The 25,370-nt window shown below is 40.5% G+C and overlaps 1 protein-coding gene across 2 annotated transcripts; it reads left to right on the forward strand.

Moving 5' to 3' along the window:
• Window positions 1-478: 478 nt before the first annotated feature.
• Window positions 479-22,885, forward strand: RRP1B (ribosomal RNA processing 1B). 2 transcript variants are annotated; one of them, XM_086618433.1, is made up of 16 exons: window positions 479-614; window positions 4,654-4,736; window positions 5,660-5,717; window positions 6,922-7,007; window positions 8,034-8,095; window positions 10,296-10,425; window positions 11,325-11,389; window positions 11,930-12,093; window positions 12,687-12,781; window positions 13,550-13,647; window positions 14,151-14,170; window positions 14,582-14,707; window positions 15,497-16,236; window positions 19,162-19,308; window positions 20,020-20,086; window positions 21,220-22,885. In XM_086618433.1, exons 1-16 carry the CDS (start codon window positions 482-484, stop codon window positions 21,408-21,410), a joined length of 2,265 nt encoding a protein of 754 aa, XP_086474559.1. In that variant the 5' UTR covers window positions 479-481; the 3' UTR covers window positions 21,411-22,885. The 2 variants fall into 2 exon arrangements, with proteins under 2 accessions (XP_086474559.1, XP_086474553.1); XM_086618427.1 differs by having other exon boundaries at window positions 482-614; window positions 15,491-16,236.
• The last annotated feature ends 2,485 nt before the right edge of the window (window positions 22,886-25,370 follow it).

A 25,370-nucleotide genomic window follows, 5' to 3' on the forward strand; every position in this document is an offset into this window, starting at 1 on the left:
GGGACGGGCGGTGCCCGGCGGCGGTGTTTGTCCCACCGCCGGCCCGCAGCAGCCGGGGGTCACCGGGGGGTGTGTCCGGCTCGGCGGTGACCGTGGCTGCGCAGGGCCGTGGGGAGCTAGGGACCGGCCCCGCTGAGTCAGGGGCTGACGACCTCGGGGGGGTGACACGGGGCCCTGCGCCGCGGGCAGAGCGGGGGAGCCCCGGCTTGGCCCTCGGGGCCCGGGCAGGCGCTTCCGCTGCTTCCTCCCGTCCCGTGTGTACCGGTCAGTTTCCACACTGTAACAGACGGGTTTGAGATGACGCTCCCGCGGCGCCGCCAGCAGCTAACCCACCCGCCCGCCTCCGCTCCCCCGCCGCCGCACCCGCCCTCCCATGACGACGAAGGCGGGCGACGGGGGTGTCGGTGACGCCATCAGGCGGCGGCCGGCTGGGTGCGGTGCGGCGCGGACGGGACGAGCCCGGACAGGACGGGGACGGGCCATGGCTCCCGCCGCCGTGCAGCCGCCTGAGATCCAGTTCGCGCAGCGGCTGGCCGCCAACGAGAAGCGCATTCGGGACCGCGCCGTGAAGAAGCTGCGGGGGTACATCAGCGTCCGGACCCAGCGCCCGACTGGTAGGGCCCGGCACGGCGCGGCGCTGCCCGGGGGTGCTGGGGTCGGTGGGGCTGTAGCGGCGGGGACCGGGATGGGGCCGGTGGCCGGGGCCGGCGCCGCCGGCGGTGCGGCGCGGGTGGAGCGGCGGCGCCGGCAGCCTGGCAGGGGATGAGGAAGCACGTGCGCCGGGAGCCGGGACCCGCCTCCTGTTCCCCGGCCCGGTCCGTCACCGCGGAGCCGCCCTCTGGGGGGGTCTTCGGGGGTTTTATTGGTTGGTTTTGTTTTTTTTTTCCTTTTCGTGTTTTTTTTTGACTGTTTTTAATTTTTGGCTCTTACGCATATATTTCGTCACAGGATGCCCGCAGCCCTTAGCAGAGCGGCGGGCCTTTTGGACCCTCGGCTATGAAGTTTCCCCGCGGTGGCCGCGGGCAGGGGGGTGGAGGACTCCGGGAGGATCTGCTTGGCCCGGAGGGGAGGGTCTTGCTGGCGGCATTAACGTTGCCGGGATCGGAGCGGTGTAGCTCACATGCTCATTCCCAGGAACAGGACGTAAGGGCACTGAGCTGGCTGAACCCACGGCGACATATGGAGCATATCGTTTTGTTTTCTGCTGTGCCGCCTGGTGAGGTGATGGTTGCCCGTTTCCATGAACGATATTCAGGAGCATTGAAAGGAATTGAGGAAATACATCGTATTATAATTATGTATAGTTGCAGTCGATTCTCTGTTACCCATTCAGATTATCTGGGCTCCCCATCACCTCCATGTTCCTGGTATCAAAAGCTTTTTTCTGACAAGGTTTATTATCCTACTTGGAGCTGTGTACTGCTGCCTTAGAAGCAAGAGTGCAGTGCATGGACCCTTCAGCAGTGTCCCTGAAGACAGCTTGTGTCTAGACGTGCCAGTCTGAAGCACCCAAAGGTGCCGCGTGTGCACCCTCTCCTCGTGGATGCAGGTTATAGGAGGCTTATGAGGTCAGTCATAGCATTGTGTGAATGCAAGATCCAGTTCAGTAAACCTTCCCATTAGACTGATAAGGAGCACGATGTGGAGATGCCAGAGAGATTCCATGATGTCTCTGAACTGCTTTTTCCAGCACGCTGTCTTGCAAGCTGGACACAATATGGGAAGTAAACTGGTCATGAGCGTTCGCAGGGCACTGTGTCTGACCGAGTAAACCTCCCCGTCGCGTTTGGGGAAAGCGGTACTGAGCTTTATGCATACGCACTCCTTTGGCTTGGAGGAAGCCAGCCTAGACCGATTGAACCTGAGTTAATTTCTTGAAAAGACAGCGGGGAATAGGTGTTGTTTTTTCCCCTTTACCCTGTTCCCTTTCCTAATAATATTTGGCCCATTAGCCACATCTGACAAAGGTAAGAGCATGTAAGAACAGCCTTACAGGATGAGGCCAGAGAGCCAAATAGCCCATTATCCCATTTCTGACAGTTACCATAGATCTAGGGGATGCCTGAGGAGTAGTAAGAGTGAGTGTACATTGTATTCCTCCCAAGTGCTTTTTGAGCCTCTGGCTATTTTTAGCTCTGGAGACTTGCTAAGCTGGGCATGGCTTCTGTGTGTTCAGTATCATCTCATTGCAAAGTGCAGGTTCCATTGAGTTTGTGGAAGTAGCCTGCCAGATGGACAGGAGTGGCCTAACTGAGGGAAAAGGTTGCAGGCTAAGCTAATGCCTTAAGATATTAGGAAACCACCACAGGGAAATTGTCAGTTGGAATGTGAACCTTTTGCATGTTAAAGTCAGCCCACCGTGAAATGCAAATGAGTAGGAAACAAGGGTGACTAATTTCCAAAGCTCTTCGATTTTCTTACTGTTATGTACTATTCCAGCTAGTAATATTAAAACAAAGGTTGACTTCTTTGGACTTCGAGAGAGGTATCTTCAGGAGAGAGATTTTTTTGAAAGTTATTTATTAATTAGCAGTCTCATATCCATCCAGTGTTCTGAGAGAGGCAAGTCTCATACGTTAGAAAACCCAGCTAGGTATCCTAACTTGGACAGTTGAGAACATGCTAACTTTTGAAAAAAGTGGTGGAGTTCACCTGACACTCGCCTCAGTCACATGTTTTGTAGGTAGACAGGACTGCTCAGTATGGTCTGTGCTAAGGCTGAGTTACGGGTCATGCTGGGGAAACTTCTTCAAAAACAACAATTTTAGTGGCAGCAGTGTCAAAACAGCATAAGTTCCAAACAGAAATGCTAACGAGGCTTGCATTAAATAACGTAGCATGTCTTCAGTGAGCGGTTGTAACATTACTAATCCAAGCTCCCACTCTGTACGTAGGGACAGAGTTACAATCCAAGCTCTAAACCAAAATCTTTCTCAAGAAAGCTTTAAGGTGAAGAAGACCTTCAGTTTTGCACAGTGTGATTGCTAATAGAGTAGATTCAGGTTTTAAAATAACCTTGCTTGAATTATTATTCTTTGCCAGCGGTGGATGGTGATGGCAGGGCACATAAAGTGGAAAACATGATCTTGAAATTTCTTTTTGAGTGACTAGGATAAGAAGCTAACTCTAAAACATTTTCATCAGGGTCCTTTCTCAAATGGACAAAGGACTGCCCAGGACACTTTAAAAAGCCCTCTGTGTGTGGGAAGCAACCCCATGGAACTCTGTGTTACCTAGATGGGGAAGGACTCCTGAGCCATCTTTATGGGTAGCAGCTGACATCCCCTGGACATAAGACTAATGTCTGATGCCTCTGTAGAATTAGTGCTGCATGTGAGGTTAAGCCTGCTTCACTGGTAGCATATAATTCTGTTAAGAAATGTTATTAATTTTAATATTTCAATGAATATTAAATCAGTGACTCAAACTGCTTCATATTTAATCTTAATATTACAGACAAATCTAAGTTAAATTCATAATGAATTCTTAATACTACTAGACATATTGCTTCCTATGTAGCATTTTGCCTATTTCCTTTGCTCAGCTCTATTTCCTTTGTTTTTAATCAAGCATGGCTGTAGACTAGTTAACTAACCTGTTTACAATTTTTTGTCTGAGAGGAGAATGGTGCAGTAGTGATAATTGCTTTCAGATGATTTGGTCTCAGGAGGAGGTCTTTAATTTAGACGTAGCACTGAGTGTCAGGCTTTTTGATTGGCAGACCTCTGAAAATTTTTCAAAAGTGACAGTGACATTTTTGAAGCAAATCTGAGCTTACTGAAAATTATTACCTTTTTAACATGATTTTTCTTGAAGTTACTTGAGAGTACTTAATAAGACATAGTTTGAAAATAGCTGTAGTAGGTTATTGTATTTATGTTGTAACAGTACGCCATTATAATTTTACTTCCCAGAAATGTATTCGATGCCATGAATAATCCAGTTTTTAAAACATTCTTGAACAACTGTTACTGATAGTAAAATGTTATTTTCCGTGTAGTACTGCCCTTCTGTAATACGTTATTTTGACTAGAATGTGAATTTTTATACTGTTAATAGTGAAAATATTCTTTGCTGTTAAAATTCAGATGATACTGTACCTCAAGACTAACTGTAAGGAAAGTATTTTCATTATGGTTGCTCAGACTGTTTGATTATACGTTTTAATATCGAAATAAATTTGTTGACTGCTAGAAGTTTATCCTATCAACACAAGCCCCTAGTAAGGAACAAAACTATTGGTAAAGTGAGGCTTTATTAAAAAAAATCCTTGTCAGTTATGTTTGAGGATTTGCATATCACCTCTGTTGCAAAATTAGATAATGATGCCGTCATGAAAAATCTCTCTCAGACTTGATGCTAAAAATATGCCAGAAGGATTTATCAGGGTTATCTTAGTATTCATCTCAGCTCATCTGTGATTTCTTTGAGATCTTTGTTATTTAGATACAAGATAGAAGCTTACTGTTGTGGAATCACTGAACTTAGCCAAGTTGCCTTCCAATTAGTGTGCTTACCGTAGGAACCAATGTTTGCTCAAGAGAATATCACAAAAAACAAAGAAGAAAGCAAGGAACAGAGGGAACTGCATGAAAACATTTTGGTGGAAATGTGGGATTTTTCGTTTTCATTCAGATTTCTTCTGTGCCATAGGTGGCTTCAGCCAGGAGGAACTACTGAAAATATGGAAAGGCCTATTCTATTGTATGTGGATGCAGGATAAACCTCTGCTACAGGTATAGTAACTGGCTTTATATTTGCTTGAGTGGGCCTCTTATAAAATATACTATAGGGACATAATAATTTAGAATACTTAGTGAGTTTTGCTAACTTTTTTTTTTTTTCCTTCCCCTTCCTCTGCTGCTCATATATGGCCTGTGCAGCAGAGATGACTGTAATGATCCTCACCACATGAACAAAAGCCTAAATGTCATCATGTTCAGAGTTTGCCTCTGAACACCAGGTGTAGACGTTTACCTTCCAAAACCAGAACCATTATATATGCTGTAACGAAGTGCATTGATTTGGTGGAACTAAAGCAGTAACACAGGTTGCCCTTGACTGCAGCTACAGCATACCTGCAATCTTTGGCCAGCCTTATTTCAAAGTTTCACACTTAATTTCCTTTTGCTAATTCAGTGTCACTTCCTCTACTACTGGCTTTTGTCAACTACTACCAGTCTGTCTCCGTACTTTCAAAAGATACCAGTTTTGGAGTAACAAATCTTAGTCACCTTATTTAATCAGTTTTCAAATTACTTGTCTGTTCGCATGAACGAGGTTTATCTCATACATAGCACAGAGAGCTCCACCTACAGTTAAGATATATGGAAATGGTACCCCTAAAGTTTTACATCACTTGTTAATTCAAATAAATGGAATTTTTCTCCTTCTAATTCAATTTTTTGAGCTGTCAAAAAGAGATTTGTGCAGAGATCTGGTGAAATGAACAGGGCTTAATACCCTTGAGTCTTCTCTTACAACTGACCTAATCCCAGTGGAAGGATAACTGCAGTACTAATGCAGCTTTTACGAGAATATTTTTCGTTTTGAGGGATATCTCATGACTTTTGTACTACTTGCTGTTTTCTGGTTGCATGTTTAGTGAGGATACCAAGCTCCGAAATGTGCTATACTAACTATATTTATTTACTTTTAGGAGGAACTTGCAGGCAATATCTCACAGCTTATCCATGTGATTCAGAATACAGAGGCTCGTAAGTAGTGTTTTGTTATGTAACACTTTGTAAGGTACTTTGGTCTTTGGCGATTTTGAGACCACTATCACAGTGCCAGAATAGAGACAAGCAGATAGGGGTGCTGCTTTGTTTTTTTCCTTTGCTCTTTGTCCAGCTGGTGTGTATGATTGCATTAAGGGAAGCATGTGATGCAGTTTGTTTCTGGTTGTTTCAGGGGAGGGAATATAGGTGAGACTTTTTAGGGTGGGTAGCAAAGCAAATTTGTCCCATTACTTTGCCATTCTGCATAGACTTACTTGTTCTGTCTATTTTCTACTCTAAACCAACCTTGTTTCATGAGCTGTTGACCACCTAGTATTCAAAATGCTCTTCAAATAGAGTGCTCAGTCAATGCCAAAACTTGCATAGGTAGAAATGAGTGCAGAATACATTCAGCTCTGGGGCCCGCAACACAAGAAGAACATGGAGCTGTTGAAGTGGGTCCAGGGGAGGACCACAAAGATGATCCGAGGGCTGGAGCACCTCTTCTATGAAGACAGGCTTAGAGAATTAGGATTGTTCAGCCTGGAGAAGAGAAGGCTCTGGGGACACCTTCTAGCAGCCTTCCAGTACCTAAAGGGGGCCTACAGGAAAGCTGGAGAGGGACTTTTTACAAGGGCATGTAGTGACAGGACAAGGGGCACTGGCTTTAAACTGAAAGAGGGCAGATTTGGATGAGATCTAAGGCAGAAATTCTTCACTCTGAGGGTGGTGAAGCACTGGAACAGGATGTCCAGAGGAGTTAAGGATGTTCAAGGCCAGGTTGGATGAGGCTTTGAGCGACCTGATCTAGTGGAAGGTGTACCTGCCCATGGCAAGGGAGTTGGAACTAGATGATCTTTAGTGTCCCTTCCAACCCAAACCATTCTATGATTCTGTGATAATGGATATTTTGCTCTAACTTGTATGTATAAAACACAAAATATATACAAAGCTGTCCCTATAATTACACTTGTCTTTAAAAATAGATGTGTGGCTTTTGTTATGTGGTTCTGAAGTTTAGTCAACTTGTCCTTGTATGTGTCTCTAGCATGTCTTCCCATAGGTTTATCCCAGTCACTAGGCAAATTTCTAGGGAAGTACAGTCCTTTCCCACGTTGAAGTGATTTCTTGACATTCTTTTAGGTTAGCAAAATAAACGGTTGTGCTAGAGATACAGATATTTTTTCTTACTCTCTTACAGAGCACCTGTTCATTCAGACATTTTGGCAAACTATGAACCGTGAATGGAACGGGATAGACAATCTGCGTCTTGATAAGTACTATATGGTAATACTAACTGTCTTGTAGATCCTTTCTGCAGGGAAATATGTGGTGGTGGTGTCCTGGAAGGCAGCTTTGCCTGCACGTTCGTTTATGTAAATTGTAAGAGAAGACAAGTGACTATCTTCTTGACGCATAGCAAGAGATACTTGTTTTAAAGGCTTCGACTCACCACTGCAAATCTAAAAGCCATTACAGTTTGTCAGGATGCAAGTGCTTTCTTGTGTGCGTTGCTTTATAACAAAGTGATGTTTCTTATTGATTTCTGTATGGAACATAAATACTGTCTCAGAGGACACTACATCAACATCAGCCTGTAGATCAGACACATTTTTTTGTGACTGTATATAAAGTATTGTCAACAGAACCCCAGCTTTCCACCACTAAAGTTTCCACTGTATTACATTCAGCTATCAGAATTCTTTCTATAGGAAACACGATATTAAAACAAATAGTAAAAGCAATAAGAGAAGAATCTTAAAGGACCTACCTTCATAAAGAACAAAATCACGTTAATCATCATCTTTGAAAGAAGTTAATAGCAGGCACTGTTCACTTCTGGTTTTTGTTTCTCAATATTAGCAGAAACCAGGTATTTCAATAAGTGTTTTGAGCTGGTTTAATGTAGCTATTTTGCATATGGCTGTCTCTTAGTGCAAGTTTCAAATAAATTAAATTGTTATTGTTATAATCTGTACCATATAGTTGTCTCCAGTTTAAGCTGTGGGTTTTTCAGATTTGGCAGCTCTTAATGAAGAAATCAGGGTGATGGAGCAAGAGAAAGCTGTATAGTAGAAATGGTCATGGATTTTTCTGGGCTTAAGATATGAAAATAGTTTGTTGTCTTTTGAGCTTCACAACATCCTTCTATTGCTTGACATGATAGACAAGTCTGTCAAAATGTTCGTATGAGGAAGCTTTCTGCTTTGTGCTATGAAGAGGTTTACTAAGAAGTCTGTTCATACTGCAGTCACAGTAACTCCTTTGTCTGTTTTCATGAACAACATGTATAACAAATTTTGTACTTTGCAGCTAATGCGTATGATTTTGAGGCAATCCTTTGAAGTGCTGAAAAGAAATGAATGGGATGAAAGGTAAGCAGATTTCTGAAGGTAGTTGCATCATAAAGAAGTTGTCCAATTTACCTTTATCAAATATGTTTTCATTTAATAAATCCTTTTTCTCCGTAGATGGCGCTGTCATGAAGTCTTAGCACTAAGGCTTATTTGTTCTCCAGATCACTTACCCTGTGTAGTTTAGAAACAAAGTTAGGCATTACGCTTCGTTAAGTTAAATACGCGCTGTGAACAGTAACTCCCACGTTCACCTAAGCTGTTTAGTGCATGTTTCACAGAAAGAGGTTTGAGAAAGTAATTCGTGTATGCTCGTGCAAAACCTGTACGTAGGAGCTTGTCGTGTGGAATTCTAGGCAGTCGTGAAATCTGAGTGCTCCAAATTTTTCATAGGGTTTGCTAGATCTGGCTGATTTAGCCAAGAGAGCTATCAATGGAATTATCACCTGTGGAGAAATTAGACAGGGAACCTGCATCCCAGAAAATATAGAAAAGGATTTTTTTTGTTGTTGTGGTGTTTTTCTGATTGGCTTTGACTTTTTTTAAAATTTTTATTTTACTGTGTTTAGTCATAGTGACTTGTCTTTGATAAGACAGAACTCCTTAATTGTAAACTGGCTTCCTGTCTCTTGTATGTATCAGTGGTTTTGTTTGTATTTCTTCCATATTTTATCAAATAGCAAGTAATTGCAGTCATCGGGTTCTGTCTAGAGCTCTTGTGTTTAAACTGGTGAAAAGCTTTCAGTCTTTTAATTAAAAGTGCGTGATAACCTAGTGTTAAGGTTATCCTTTCTCTTGCCTTCTGAAATGTGGAAAGCATATAGGCATGTTTTTGTGGAAATAGAAAGGAATCCAAAGCTAAAGGACACCCCATCCATCCCTTCTGTTCTACCTTAATTTTGCATTGGGTAAATGCCCACAGGGTGAAGACTTGAAAGTGCTCCTTGACAGGAACAGAAAATGTGGGAGGAGGTTTGATAAAGCCAAAGCCCTTCTTCCCCACACACATGACCATGGCAGGGACATGGTCACCCAAACTATCTCTGCCAGGGTTTCATGTGGCTTTGGCCTCTCCTTTTCCAGCTTCACTGGAAAGATGGCCTGGAGGCCCTTTACTACCGGAGGAGTGGTGGTGTGGGAAGAGGAGATCATGATTCCTTTCTTTGCAGAGGGAGGGAGCTCAAGAGCTGCCTTTCCCTCCTGGGTGGAAGCTAGACGCTGCCTAGCATGTCTTCCAATTCTCCATTCTTTTAAAATGCTTTTGAAGAAATCAATATTGAAGTAAAACTGAAATAATCTTTATCGTGTTGGAATGCTTTAAATTATCTTTGGAATTGGAAACATTTATTCTGGGCAAAATTGCAGGACGTAACACAGAATGCCAGGGGAGAAAGTGGGAAAAAAAGCTTCACTTTCCTGAAAGATAGCAAGGATAGGCATCATTAAAAAAAGGAAAAAAAAAAAAGTCCCAAGTGCTGCTTAGATGCAGCAATGACAGTACGTCTCATGGAGCCATGTCACTCCAGCAGTATTTGTTCATACCGCAGAAGTCAGTAACTGAACAGAGCCACAGTCCTACTTGTACACAGCTCTGTCACTCCTGGCTTGAGCTATTGGGATGATGATTTTTTTATGGCTAGCTTAGCTCTGGATCTGTTTTTCAGTGTACTTGTTTTGCTTTAAGGGACAATGGATAACAGGCTTTAGCAAGACAAAGTCTGCACAGTTGAAATGAGTTTGGGAAGGGTCAGTATTAAATTTAATCCTTGGGTGTGCACCAAAACGAACATCGTCTCATAAAATGGAAGGATACGAGGTGCTGCCCATCAAGGATGGATGAATACGACAGCTGTGTCTTCAGAATGCCCTGCTCAAATGGCAGAATTCCCCTCCTACCCATCAATCATATGGCATAATAAACTTGAGTCCAAATTAAGGTGTGGATTTTAAAACAGTGATTTTCACTGTAGCAAACAGTGGATTGAGTGGATTGTCTGATGCTACAAAATCATCTAGACTAAGGAGTTCTATAATGGATGGATATTTTTAGAAGTTTGCTTAAAAATGTGAAAATTGGTCACTGGATTTATTTCTCATGAGTGTTGGATAGCCATCTTAACTGGTAAAAACTGTGAATGACTAGAGTTTGTTTTCAGAGCAAATAGAACACAAGAAATTGAATATGAAGATCTTGTTCTTTTTTTAATTTTTTTTTCCCCAGTCTAATTGAACTATTACTGCAGCTACTGATGAAAGAAGTTATGGACCCAGAAAGCAATGCTCCCACTGGGATAAAGTTACATTTCATTGATATCTATCTGGATGAATTGGCTAAAGTTGGTGCAAAGGAGGTTAGAAAATATGTTGTCATTTTCTTTGTGATTAGTGTTAACTGTGGCATGCAGCGTTTTAGAAGAAGTACAATTTTTAGATTAAATGTTTTAACAGTTTTAAATGTAACATAGCATTGAGTAAGCATTGAGTTTTAAATGTTACATAGCATTGAGTAAGCATGAAGAAAGTGACTTACTACAAGTTATGCTTTTACATTTGTTCACGTCTTGATGTAGACAGTGAGAATATAGTGGTTTCTCTCAAGTTCCTGAATACTGGTACACTGCTCCAAATTGAGGTTGGAAATAGCGATAGAAAAGTTAGACCATTCTCATTTCAACAGGAAGCACTTAACGTTTGGAGCCCAAATAATTTCTGCAGCTCCACAGTCACAAAACTGTGGCTAAGCCACTCACAGGAAAGGTGGGAAATTTGTCCTCTAGACTATTAGAAATCACAGCTGATGCTCACAAACTGGATTTCAGGAAGGATTTTTATCTTTAGTACTACTATAGCTGACAGTGTTTTGGTTCAAGTGGTCAGGTTAAGAGAAATCCAGATCTTATTCATGTCTGCTACAGACCTTCTTTGTGAAAGTGCACAAAATTATTTAAGTTTTCTCTGCCTCATGCTTTCACATCTAAAATAAGAAGCTTTGTTATATTTCTGTACTCAGTAGATTGAGGTCTGCAAAACAGTCGACATTTTTATCGTGCATCCAGGGAATACCTGGGAGTTAGTGGTAGCGGTGGTAACAAAAAGTCACCGGATACTCCTGTCAGTTGGAATTAGATAGTATGCTGAAAGACTTTGATTTAACTTCTTAGAGAAGATCCCTCTACACCAAATATTTAAGGAATTTGAGTGTGCACATGCAATATTTACTGTACTAATTTTTTTCTCTCTAATCATACAGCTCACAGCAGACCAGAATCTCAAGTTCATTGAACCTTTCTGCAAAATTGCTGCCAAATCAAAGGAGTAAGTTTAATGAAAGGATAAATATTTTTTTAAGAATTAAGAAATTCTGTGTATACCACTCCACATGTAATGAATGGATTGAAAAAGAATCATAGTATACTATAACTTCAGAGTATAGATAAAGAAGGATATTTTACTAACGACATGCACAGTCATTTGAAGATAACTTGTGTTTATCAAAGCTATAGATAATCTTCATAGATTTATAAGAACTATATCAACCTCTGTTGGTTGGTTTTGTCTGGTTATATTTTTTCTTTTAAACATGCATAGAACAGCTGTTGTAGTGTAATATAGTGAAGCATATGAACACAGTGAAATGTAAAAGGGGAACATTGGCAGGACGCTGTTTGGATTAAAGGACTTCTATTTAGGAAGTAACAGGTTCACTTTGCTCATGTGGAGAGCTAGATGGTCTTCCACTTTCTTCTTTCTTACCCGTTTTCCCTGTGTCCCTGAAATTTCCGCTTTTTCATGTGAAAGGGGAGGGTGTGTACGCTTCTGCCTTTCGACTCTCATTCCTGCTCTCCTGTAATGCAGTCGATGTATGCTGCATGCCATAGCCACTGGTATCTTTGAGATCATTGTGGATCAGTCCCCCTATGCCATCGAGGACCTAATGAAAGAACTGGGTAGCAACAGTGATGAGGAGGATGTGTCTGAAGAAGACAAACAGAAAAATGAAAAGATGCTTAAAACCAGAGGTGAGGAGAAAGCTCTAAATGGCCTTGGTAACACTTGCTAGGATTTAAAAATCTGTTTCTTAAAGCTACATGTCTGCTCTGAACCAGTCAAACACTTGTTCAAAGTGTTGTAAGGATAATTGTGTTTTCCTGTCTTCCCTTCAGATGCGCTTAAACAAAGTGACTCCAAAAGAACATGTCACAAAAATCAGGGGTCTCTATAAAAATCAGGCAATATCAGCTTTCTGCAGAGGGCTAGATGTTAACCCAGACAGACTTTTGGCTCTTGGATGTCCATAACGTTTTTGAAGAAGATGAGGTTTTGGCATTCTATGGGAGTTTTAAATTAAAATAAAAAAAAAAAAAAAGTTTAAAAGAGCTGAGCAGGAGGGTTTCAATCCAGATACGGTCTGGTACAGAGACAATTTTTTAAAAGGCACTCAGATAATGCTACAGTTATGTATTGCACAACAGTGACATAAAGTAGTTAAATCAGTCCAGGCTTACAAGATCACATGAAGAAAAATGCACCTAATCTTCTGTCTATCAGAGTAGTGTGTGCTATCTTGGTTTTTGAAACTAAACACTAATATTCAGTCTATTTTTTATAATAGCAGACAGACATTTGTCAAGAAAATCAGCGCAGAGCTCTGAAAAAACAGAGGATGTTTGTGAAAATGATGATGATGGTATTGGGACTGTTCTTCAGGTTTGTGGCTTACTTGCTCTGTTATTGATACTCTCCCTCTGTTTTCTTTTTTCCCATCCCTTTCAAGAGGTACAGAAGTAAAAGGTTAATCAGATAAACATGTTACAAAATTTTAATCTCCTACTTTAATGTAAGGTGATATTTATGTAATGTGTACTCTGTGAGTAGTTTATAAGAAAATAAACACATGTCTAAATTTTGGACTCTTCTTTCTTCTCTCCCATACCTTTTCTTTTCTGCTCCTCCCTTCCTGTTTCAAGAGTTCAAAAACATATGGTAAAAGCCAAGTCACTGTGGGTGGTGAAGCAATCTGCATAAGTTTCATTGACAATAAGAGTAAAACTAATGGATGATGGGATATGTAGGAGACAGGTTAACATGTTGCAATTTGGGATTTTTAGACCCACTTCCAGTGTAGTGTAGTGCTTTTGACAGATCCACCCATCAGACACACATGTAAGTAGATATTCATGCACATGGACATGACACACTTTAAATCTGATATTTAGATAAATATTTGAGGGAATTTTGAAGTTGGTTGGCTTCTCTCTTGTGTGAGAATTAAGGTTAGGAATGTTTGAAGAAAGTGATGCTGAGTTCAGCTGTCTGTTAATGAAGCAACCATCTGTAAAAGTCAGTATACATGTGTGAAGGGTGTAAATTCCAACAGAGGAAAAATACTTTGAGTTTAGAGGAAGTGGCTGTTTAAAGGATGTGTATCTTTCATGAATAATCTAACTAAGAAAAGCTTGTACTTTCCTCCAACAGTTTGATTATAAAGCTGTTGCTGACAAGCTCTTCGAATTGGCGAGCAAGAAAAATGCACCTTCGCTTAACAGAAAGCGTCTGTACAAGCTGGTCAAAAAGTGAGTTCGGCTGAAATACACCTTGCGTGTGCCACCTTGACCTAAACAACTTTTGCTTTGCTTTCTCTCCTCCCTCACTTGTCCTGGTGGCAATGTCACAAAAGCAGGCTTGTCTCGCAGCGCTGGATAATGTGCATACAGTGCCTGAAGCCTGTGCTACTGTTCCTCTTTGGTACCATACAACTGCAACTAGCTGAGGTGTATCTACACTAGGTGGATTTTTACTGCAGGATGTGGCATTAGATTGTGTGTGATACAAGTTACAGATATGGGAGAAGTGTTAAATTGCTATTTTCTCAATACTTTCAGTGATTTTGTTTGAGTTTTCGGATTTCTGAGGCAGATCTCTTCTAGAATGAGCTCTTTGTAACTTCCTGAGCAAAATACGTTTTTTCTATTTTGGCAAAACCATAAGTACAGTGACACTGTGCTGCTAGAGTTATTATTGGTGCTAAACCAGTAATACTGTTTTCTTCCTTCTCTCCCTTCCTCCACACCTCCAGGTTCCAGGACTTAGCAGAAGGTAAGGACTGAGCAGCATACAGAGACAATAGTTTCTGTCACAGGATATATAATGTTCCTGTACAATGTGTCTTGCAAATCATTTTTTTTTTTTTTTCCAATGTCTATTTCAAGAATACAGTTTGGGGAGTTTTGTAAGGGTTTTTTTAATCTCATTAAGACACATTACATGTTTTTGGTGAGATGGCCAAATCCCCTTCACAATTTGATCAACCCTGTACTTTTTCCTTCATTGAGAGATGATTATTTTTACTTAAATAGGAATCACTCATATGATTTTCTTTTGGGTTTAGTGGGGAACAAGGAGTTAATTTTCTTTCTGTGGGAGTTATGCTGTATCTGCTGAACAGCATAACTGTTCATAGAAATAGAACTATTAGTTTTCAGATACCTTATCCTTCCTCCTCAACAGGAATCTTCCCCCAGGATATTCCTGAAGATGTTTCTACAGATGAAGATGATGATGAATTCAGCAGGGGAAGGCGAAAGAAAAAAGGTGTCAAGCCTTGGGAGAAAAACAAGTTGCAAAACTTAAAAGGTAAGGCAAGATCAGCCTTTGGAAGAGAGACAATCTGCAGTCACTTGTTTGATTTGGACAAGTTTTAGATACAAGCTGTTTTGAAGAACGTAAGCCTGTTCTTCAGGATGTGCTGATTTGTATCATGTTGCAATGAAGGTTAAATGTGAACTTAAGGTCTCTCTGAAAGGACTGGGAATTTTGTTACAAATTTTTACGCAAGCATCACCTCAAAAATTTCAATCAAAAGCAGAACTGGAAGCCTTTGTTTGCATTGCTTCATTGAGCAGTTCTATTTACTGTAGGACAACATGTCATTCTTCTTCAAATAGGATGACTGTTAGAATATAGGAATTTGAGGGTGTTTCTGGAAAGATGAAGAGAGTTACTGAGAACTACGTACAAGTATTTCTAGCATCAGGGCTTATATTGACATGGCACAAGCGCAATCATACCCAAAAATATCTCACCAAACTACTGAACTCTGAGTTGCCCTTCTCATGGGCTTAACAGATGGGTAATAACAAATTTTTCTAGCAATAGTGCTATACAAAACAGAGTTACCATAGGGAGTGGTTTAGATTTTAGCAGTGACAAGGCAAGATCAGCAAAATATTAATTAGGTGAGGCGTCAGAGGAATGCAATGTCCTGAGCAGCTGTAATAGTAAAACTGTTGTTCTGGCTGATAGCAGGAAAATGGTACACCTATTTTAAAAGAAAAGAAAAGAAATAGAATCGAATTCAGTTGTTGCAAGTACCTTTCTGTTTCACACCTGTGTTATATGGCATTCTTTTTGGGGTGCATTTAGAGGATGAACAAGAGATGTCAAATGCAAAGGAGGCATCAATTCCCCAGAAGAGGAGGAAAAGAAGGAGGAAGAGGGACAGCCCAAGTGCTGATTCTGGAACAGCTGATGGAAATTGTGAGGAGGGAATAGCTGAAACATCTGGATCTCATGTTTTTAGCCAAAGAAAGCCAGAAAATAACAAGGAAAGGAAGAAAAATAAATTGCTAGTAAATGAGGCAAATGAGACCACAAATGCAACAACTGACACCAGAGAAAATCACCGTATTTCTGCGCAGAACAGTCTGACTGACGCAGAACAGAGGAAAAAGAGCCAGTTGAAGAAAATGAATCCAAAAGGGCAAAGTGTTCCTGTAAAACCAGCATGTCAGAATGGACCAGCTAATGCCAGTGAGGCAGAGGACGTCGGCCCATCTGTCAAACCATTAATTCCTAAGGCTGTGAAAAAGAAACAGAAAGCAGGGGCTGTCTTGGTGAATGGGGATACCTTTTTGCAGCAAACTGATGTGAAATCCAACAAGGAGGGCTTGCAGGGGACCCTGTCAGGAGATGGAGACTCTGAATCTGTGCCCTCCGGAAAGGTCAGATTGAAGACAAAGACGAAGCTAGTTGGTTCGGAAGGGATGAAAGTCCCCAGCCAGAAAGCAGCAACCTTGAAAAAGAAAAGAAAAGTAAAAGAGGTGCTAAACTCTGTCGAAGTCAATGGAGTTCTGGAGACTGCATGCAAGAAAAGCAGAAAGGGGGTACGTATAGCTCATTCTTTTCTCTGTCTTCTTCCTGAACTGCTAGGCTCGTTTTCAGATTTGGCTTTAGCTGTCTGAGTGTGGGGCTTCATAGACAGTCTGTGTGCTGATGTCATCCTGCATTGTCACCAGAAAGAACTCATTTCCCCAGAAATCCACACCCACTGCCACAGTCTTACACCCTCCTGTGCAATGACACTAAAGCCTGTGCCAGCTGCTCAGCTGAAAGAACTCATCTAGCTGAAACTTGAGTTGTTAGGGTATGGAGTTGTCTTTTTTTCCTTCTTTTTTTTTCTTTTTTCTTTTTTTGGGTCCTTGGGTTTATTATTCTTTTGCATTGGGTCACTGGTTGAGTTTACAGCATGTTCACAAAGGGCATGTTTTAACAAAAGGACGAGAATGGGAAGATGGAACATCCCTTTTTCAGCAGCAGCACATAAATTAGTATAAGCTCCTTGTGAAATTGCCCACAGTAATTCCAATAGTGGCTTGTTTTGCTAGCTCACTTCTCCATCTCAAACAAATTGTTAGTGCTCTATGGGGAAAGTATTTGGGGAAGGAGCGAACAGAGAATATGACACTGTGACCTTCAATGTCATCAACAGCTGTATGGTCGCATTTATGAATGGTCCAGTTTCTTATAAACACAATGCTGTGGTTTTTTGCTAGAAAAGTTTGATTGTAGTCTTCAAAAATTTATGTCTTGCAGTTTGGGAACAAGCTAGTTTTTTCCCTCTCTACCTCCCACCCCAGTTTTCTTCTTGGCAGTGAGAAGAATAGGGTTGATTTTGCTCAGTGATTTGAGAGTCAGGAAGGATTTTGCACTGTATATTTTTGGTAGCGTAGCTGAGGGAGAGAGTGCAGAGCTTCTTCCCTCTCCTGCCCCTGAAATTCTTTTAACTGCTCATTTCCTGTGTGTATATTCACCCTAACACATTTACGGGTTCAATTATATCTTGGAAGTCTTGCAGACGGTCTCACTTTGGTGGGAAGAAAATTCATAAAGCATAAATGAGATTCAGAATACAAAACAACTCTATCATCCTTTGACTAAAAAGTGCACGTTACTAGCCTGTCAGCTCACCTCTGCTTGACTTAACTAATCATACAGTTTTAAACTTAAGTAGTGCAGCCTCATGTATGAACTTGATATAACCACTTGATCCTTCACGGGAGAAAAAAATGCTTTTTGGAACATTGCTTAAATAGTATTAAAATAGCTTTGACGTTTTCTATTTTTTGATGTTAAAGTACTGAGAGGGAAAACCAAAACATTTCTCTCTTCCCAGTATGCAGACTGCATTTTTTTCACTGCAGGACTTCCAAAGTAGGAACCATTGGCTTTGTCTCCTATTCCCTAAATATTCCATGTTGCATACATTGTCTGTCTTTCTCTATAAAAGCTTAGTTTCTTAGAAAATATGATTATGCCACCCCCATCTCCCTTTGTAATACTTTGCTGCAACTGACCAAGAGGTTGAAAGACCCATGATAGATGCAAGATGAAGTTTCTGCAGGCTTCGTAGAAATTAGTTGTTGGCACAGATTAACATAGCTGCTGTGGGAAAGGCAGCAGCGCGACCCCAGCACTTGTCTGTTGGCTGGTTGACCAGTCAGCGCACGGGCTAGTGGGCCACTCATCCCATGTGTAATTCCAAAGAAACTACAGCATTTGCAGTTTCTTCCCCAATCTAGGTAGCTGTGTGTGTATATGTGTGTGTTGAGTGGGAGTGGGGGAACTGAGACAAGGAGAGAAATTTGGGAGCTGAGCCAGGACAAGAATAAGAGTATTTGTGTAAGAAAGAAGAGGGCACAGTAAAGCTAAAATGCACAAATGTGGAGGAAATTGGGCTTTACTGATTTTATTTTCATTGCTTGAGAAATAACATGTTATTTCCTGGTTTTAGTTATGTAATACTGATCTTGTGCCCAGAAATCATAAGGGGCATGTTTTGATTCTTGATTTCAAAGACAACATGCACCTCCAAAGAATTAGCTTCAAATATTGAGAGGGAGGAGGAGAGGGAGAAGGGGAAAAAACAGGCAAGTTCAGCATTTTTTCAGTCATCTCCATAATTCAGAAAGCTAAACTTTTATACAGTTATATGACTTATACTTTTTCACTTTATTTGAAGCAGAAGGGATTTTCAAATCGAACGAGGCCGTATCCCCTTGATGTTTTCCACAGCACAGCTGCAAACAGCTTTCAGAATTTCACATCTGTAGGTTGATGGGAAGCGTAGCTGAACTTCCGCTGACAGTAGTCCATAGATATCTGAGGCCCATAGACAACAGGTTGGAAAGCAATTCCATTAGTGGCACTGCCGGTACAGATCCTAAGAACTGTCTCGAGTTGGAGAGAAGAATCGCTTTAAATGGGCAGCAAACTAGTAGCAATGCACAATAGCTGGATTCTTGAGAGTATAGACAGACCTCATACTCCGCTTCTTTTTCCTCCAAAGTCTCCATCTTAGCCTAAAGCTGAGTTTGTTCATTAGCTGCATATCTTATGCATCCAGAGGTACCACAGAAGAGATTTTGCTTAAGGGCAAGGAAAAAAAAAAACAGTGCTTGCGTTCAGGGGAGCTAGGTTGATTGTAAGGCAGCCTTTTGCACATGTAGAAAACATTTTTGCACTTTTATGGGCCAGGCAAATGTATTACAAGTTTTTCCTTCTTTGCTTTGCAATGACCTTCCTATCTCAGCACAGAGCCTACTTAAACTTCTGTTTTCAGTCATGCTGGCTCACAATTAACTCCTGAGAGTTAACCATGATGATTAGCTTATGTGAGTACCAACTAGCTCTCTCTCAGCTGTGACAACATTTACAGAAGCCGTACGTGGTAAGCTCTGATCACTGTACTAGCTCTAGTTAACTACAGTATTTTTGTACTGAGAGCAATTTTTCCTTTCCCTCCTTTATAGGAAAGTAGCGTGGCTCTGTCACCATTAAAGAAAAAGAAAGCAAAACCAGGAAGTGATTTTGTAAAATTTGAAAAATCAACTTTACCAAAGCCAATATTCTTCAGGAAAGCCAGAAGCACCATCTCTTCCCCCAGGGCATCTGTGCAGGTAATGTGATCTCAAAGATGGCAGCAGAGTCTGGGCACAGGTCTCTTTCCAAGCTACCTGCCCCACTCATGCTGTTTTTTCCATTCTGCGTTAGTCTCCTAACGTGGGCAGATAAAACTGGAAATGCTGTTGCATTTCCTTTTAGACAGTCACACGTGGCTCCAGAGTTTCAGAAAATTAATTGTAGGCATCGTTAAAATCTCTTCTTCTTTCTCCCCTGCTTTCAAAACTACCCTCTTGTTGAAAGGACACCATTCTGAACCTGCTCATTTCACAAGAAAGCAAAAGCACAAACTGACTTTCCGTCTTGCTAAGGGACTTTGACCTGTATTTCTTCCCGTTTGTGGAGGCTGGGAACAGTACAGGGCTTCAAAAGACTGCCCTCTTTTCTAAATTTTTCTAACATAAATCTTTTAAAGCCTTCTTTGCACTTTGAAGCCTGAGTGAAGTGGGGCCAGTGTATTTAATACACAAATATCTTCTTGTTTGTTGTTATTGTACATAATGACATTAGGGAGAGTATGTGGTTTCTCTACAAATGGAATATGTTTGGTTTTGGCTAGAAAAAAGTGCTAGAGGATTGGGAGAATTCTCAATCAAATGAAGGAAGTAGGCTGCTTTGCATCAGTTTCAATGGGGTGCAGGTAAAAGAACTCGTCGCATTGTCTCAGAAATGCTTATTTTATTTCATGTCTTTATTTTGCTTTACAGCTGACCAAGCTGCAGTCGTCCAGTTCCAAAAAAGTCACATTTGGCTTGAATAAAAACATGACTGCTGGTGAGTCTAATACATATGTGTGTCTCCACAGTCTCTCTTGTAGCTGAGGAAGAGGGAACCTGTATGCACTCATACACATCTATACTCTTCACCTCTCTAGAACAAGATTATTCTGACCCTGTTTTGTCTTAATATTTGTGTATAGTTTATAAACCATCCTCAAGATCCTGTCCAGAGGAGATGGTAAAGTTTAGGATATTTGGTCCGACAACTGGACTTGTATGATTCCAGAGTGCTGCATTACTGACTTGCAGAACGAGTCTTATGGATAGGAAACAGTGCAGCAGAGATAAACTCCTTCTCGAGCTGCCTGTTCTGCAGGGCTCCTCATAGGGAAATTCATGCACTTCACCTTCTTCATTGCTCACTTCTGGTTCCCAGGACAAAGGTGCTGATATGCTGATGAGCTCAGGCTGTTTAATAGCAAAGTTTCAGTTTTATCTTGACTGCCTGTGGTTTATTAATAGTAATGAGTAGAAAAATGTCGGTTCCCTTCTGGATCCTACATGTAAGCAGACAGTGATTTCCCTGTTAAATAAATGTCTTGCTCCATAGCATAACAGTTTATCAGTTTATTCCTTGTATTCATTTAGCTTTTTTTTTTTTTCCTTCTCGACGTGTGCTATAGGCCAAGTTCAAATCAAGAATAGTGGGTTTAGATGTATGTCTTTATGTTAATATAACACAGCTGCACAAAGAGAACAGAAATGCCTATGTGCTGGCAGAAGGGACAACCAAGAATCTCTAGAAAAGTGCTGTTTAACAGTCAGAGTAGAGCTACTTCTTATCCATTGTCATCTTTTAAACAAAAGCGTGGTATTCTTCAGGATAGCTGGAACACTGTTTCTGAAGAGTAAGCCAAGAGTCTCTGGTGGACTGTGAAACCATGGGGAATGATTCACAGCCTCTCTATGGATTGCAACAGACCTCATTCTCAAAGGGACTCTGCTAGGAGACGTGCTTCACCATCATCTCTCCATTTTTTCCGCAAAGTCTTAGGCTTCTGATCCTTAGGGATGGACTTACAGATCTAAAGCAGGCTTCCAGGGTTGAACAATTACACAATTGATTGACAGGCACAGTTTTTCCAGGAGTTGTACTTCTTTTAACTTTTTTGCTTGTTTTTTCAACAGAGTTCAAAAAGACTGACAAAAGTATATTAGTGAGCCCAGAAGGACCCTCCCGTGTGGCTTTCAATCCTGAACAGAAACCTCGTCATGGGGTGCTGAAGTCACCCACAGGTACCCCAGTAGGAGAGCCTCAAACGAAGAAACCATTTACTATATTAGCTAAGAAGAGAACAACTGCTATGGACTTCTTTTAAACCAACAGATGTGGCCTACTTTTGTACAGGACGTTTTGCTAATCTAGAATGTTCTCTGGAGGTATTTTGAACTTCTTTATTTTTTTAAGTTAACACAAATTGTATATACAAAATTCTGATTGTGACCTGGGTCACCATTGTTTTGACACCACTTCAGCTGTGTCTTGAAAGACTCGTTTTGTCTATTTACAGAAAAGAAACAGAATCCAATCTCTGCTCAGGTTTAGCCTACAACAAGTATGGTCTCTGCCCATGTCATTCCTGAGAGACTTGTTCATTTAGTTAAGGAATGTTCAGGGTTTGTTTGTTCCGGTGATTTTTTTTGAGCAAGTTTCAGAAAACTTGCACTTCATGCTATTAAACTATCATTCACTGGACAGGGCTTAAAATGGAAAAAGACAGTGTAGATTTTAAACCTACTAGTTGCTTATGTATTTTAAAATGTTACCCCATCATTTTCGGTGTGTCACCCTTGGCATCCTGTTAATTCTTCCTCTGGAAATAACAATTACCTCATGTCTCTGTTTAGTAACAGCTGGACTTGCATTGCCTTACAGATAATAAGCAAGCTTTCCCTGGGATAAGAACTGCCTGGCTGCTCAAGTGGCCACTGTTGTAATAAATCTTCACAGCTGGTTGCCTGCTGAGCTGGGAACAGTCGCCACATTATTTTCAGTAACACAAGTGCCAAAGCTGACTTCTTCTCTGTACTGAAACTGAACTAATGATCTTGCACGGGAGAAGTCTGTTGGTATTTCCAGGTCTTCCTCCCACCCTCACTGCTGTCTTTCCTGAAGGTCTAATAAGACTCTTTAGTTTTCTTCTTTAGCAGCTGGTGTCACCACATTTTACCAGAACTCAGATCTCATTCAGTGAATGAACCTATGGTTGTACTGAAGTGAGCTAGATCGGTGTAGTGCATCTTTGGTTGGGACATACATCTCCCTGAAGGCTTTGGTGCCTCTCAGTACAGTGTAAAACTTTACAGCCCAGACAGCTTGGTTTTGGTTTTGATGTAGAACCAGAAGAATTCTTTCTGCAGCATTTCCTTGCGTTAAGTTTTTATTTGGATATTTTATTACTACTGTGCATGTCCTGTTTTTTCTTTGCTGCTTTGGTAAAAAATGAGGTGTATTTCTGTGAGAGGCCATGAATGTATTCCAAGAGAGAACTGTGAGGAAGGGGAGAGCAAATGAAAATAAAAACTTTTTTGATACAATTGGAAGATTTGAAATCTTTCTTTGGAAGTTATGCATATTTAAATGAGGGAAAGGCTTTGCAGCAGATCTCTACATTAGAGCTCAGCTTCAAAGCACAACCTGGTGCCAGAGCAAAGTTATTCATGAAGCTTCCCACCAGTTACTTCTGTGATCCTATAAGGCCTGCTTCATTACCATGTATTATGATAACTGGTAAACGTTTAGCTGCTTCAGCCAGCAAAGTTAAATTTTCTGACATAATATATTAAATACTTAAATACTTAAATACTAATTTTTACCATTCTTTGATGCTGACTGTCCTCTGCCAGATTACTGCCCATAAGCAACTGGATTGAAACTGCTCTTTGGTAGCTTATCTAGAATTTCTTCAAAATACTTGTGTACTTGTAGATTGCTGGTTGGAATCAGTTACTCAATTATAATCTGTGCCAGTTCTTGCACTCAGTTTGTGACAGTCCATGGTTTGTGGTACTGCCATGGAAGTGTTAAAAGTTTTTTTTGCTCTTATCTTTTCTCATTTAAAGTAAAGGACTGAATTTTATTTGGTTTTGCTTCAGTTTGCATTGGTTTGACTGATCAGTAAAGAACTCTGGAGAATACATCTGGTAAAATGAATAATACTTGCTGTTTGAGCAATTATTGTTCACTGATTTTTTTATTTTTTTTAATCTCATTGTATATTAGCGTAATGCATTTTTTGACAAGACGATGGTAAGTAGGATTTAACAAAGACTGTTCAGTATGTTGTACTGCTTATCTTGTACTGTGGGTGAGAAGTCTCTTGTGGAATATGCATAAAATCATTTGTATGTGCATGGTTATTAATGCATTAGATTGAAGATGTCATATTCCTCTGGGGATATAGATGCAAACAATCAGTAGGTGCATCTGGTGTGCACAGAAAAATCCAAGATCAGGATGCATTGGAGTTCGGTTTTGTTGGTTTTGGTTTTAATACATATAACCTATTATGAAATGTATTTAAATAGCTATCTGGATCTTTTTTTATTGGTTGTGGATCCATTGAACTTGTTTCTTGTCTAAATATTTTGTTGCCCACAGTGCTAAGTGGAGAGGGCAGAAATGGCAGTCAGGATTTTTTATCTAAAATTTTAGTGATGTGGTTACTTGTTGGGATTGATACATAATCCATCTGTGCCATGAAACTGATGGAATGTTTTGTAAATGTACATATGTAGTGTGTATTGTCTTCAGTGGTGTCTGGAATTTCTTTCAGGACAACTTCACAAACAAAATCCAAGCACTGTCAACACAGTTTAATTGGCATTGTTGTGTTAAATCGAATACATTACCCAAAATATTTGGGTAGTAACAATTCCAATAAATGTTGAAGACGGAAAAAAAAGGAGAAATAAATGTAACATCTGAGATATCCACTGCACCGACACAAGGGTACTGTAAGGAGAGATGTATCAAAGGGAAAAGAGGAAAGAAAAACTCATCTGACCTGTTTGGTGTTGCTTCATAGGTTTTTCCATAGTGTTATTCCAGCTCTGCAGTTGCCAGTCATGCTCTGAGTCAAAGTAAGTTACTATGGCATACCTTTTAAATGACAGTATTTTATACTGATTGTCTCTACGTTTTTGTTATGAATGTGATCAACTTTGTACTCTTCAAGCTCTAATAGTTTATAATTCTTTATAGCTTCAAGAGAACTCAAAAGCACAAAATGCATTCAGCAAGGCAAAAAGTTGAAATTATATTTAAATCATGGCGTATGCAAAATCTTTTCTAGTCTGTCAGAGCTATGTGACTTGGAAATCACCGAATGCCTGTTTTGTCATTTATTTCTGTGCTTAGACTTAATTACAGGCAGAAAAAAAAAATCCATGTGTCATTTTATGTACCTCTGCAACAGCATTGTACAAATACAGTGTCTAAGCATTACATCATTTAGTCTAGTCCAATAAACCATCTTTTTTTGTGGACATTGTATTTTGGGTAAATCTGTAAATTTGGGGGGTGGGAGAGGGGAGGGTGGGAGATGGGAGGCCACTTGAAAGTACAAAGGAAGTTGTTCGTCATGCATGTATGCGCTGTCTCTATTTTATTCTATTTTGGTTTATTTAATTGTATAAATAACCAAAACTGATGAAAACTCAGACACATGTCAGAAGTGAGTAGGACTTATGGGATACATCTGTTCATACACCTTGAGCTTCTGACCTTTGTAATTGGGCCATCAAATAGATACCAGCAGCTTAAAGATTGCTCACATGGTGCAAAGCAAACCATACACAATCATTCCTTGACAATTGAAATTGGTAATTGAAGTGATACTGTGGCAAGAAGTGTACTTGAAAGGTGTAATTGTGCAGGTGCCAAAGCAGGTAAGAGATGGGCATTCTGAAAGCCATTTGCGTGTTTGTTAGCAGTACCATGCCATATGGAGTTACATACATACAGGAATCCCACACAGAGTATTGGGTTTCCATCTCAGTACTGACAGGCCTTGCAACTGCACAGGATCAATAAAAAAAGAATCATTTTTTATTGACAGGCACAGAATTTTTGGAAATGCAAAAAAAACCACTTTATTCAGAGAAAGGCCTATCCACATCAGTGGCATTTGTAAAATTAAAATATAAATCCTCAGGTAAAATGAAAACTGATTTCCTTCAGAACAAAGTCTTGTAAACGTGACATTCTTGTTACATTTTTAAAATCATAGAATCATAGAATGGTTAGAGTTGGAAGGGACCTCAAAGATCATCTAGTT

The sequence above is a fragment of the Tauraco erythrolophus genome, chromosome 1, assembly GCF_009769465.1.
Source record: "Tauraco erythrolophus isolate bTauEry1 chromosome 1, bTauEry1.pri, whole genome shotgun sequence".
Lineage (NCBI taxonomy): Eukaryota > Metazoa > Chordata > Aves > Musophagiformes > Musophagidae > Tauraco > Tauraco erythrolophus.

Bases quoted from the DNA above. Each gene is read 5' to 3' on its own strand.
- RRP1B (XM_086618427.1), top strand. From the start codon at position 482: ATGGCTCCCGCCGCCGTGCAGCCGCCTGAGATCCAGTTCGCGCAGCGG. The intron at 5,718-6,921 runs GTAAGTAGTGTT...ACTCTCTTACAG, and splicing joins GATTCAGAATACAGAGGCTC to AGCACCTGTTCATTCAGACA. The intron at 16,237-19,161 runs GTACGTATAGCT...CCTCCTTTATAG, and splicing joins GCAAGAAAAGCAGAAAGGGG to GAAAGTAGCGTGGCTCTGTC.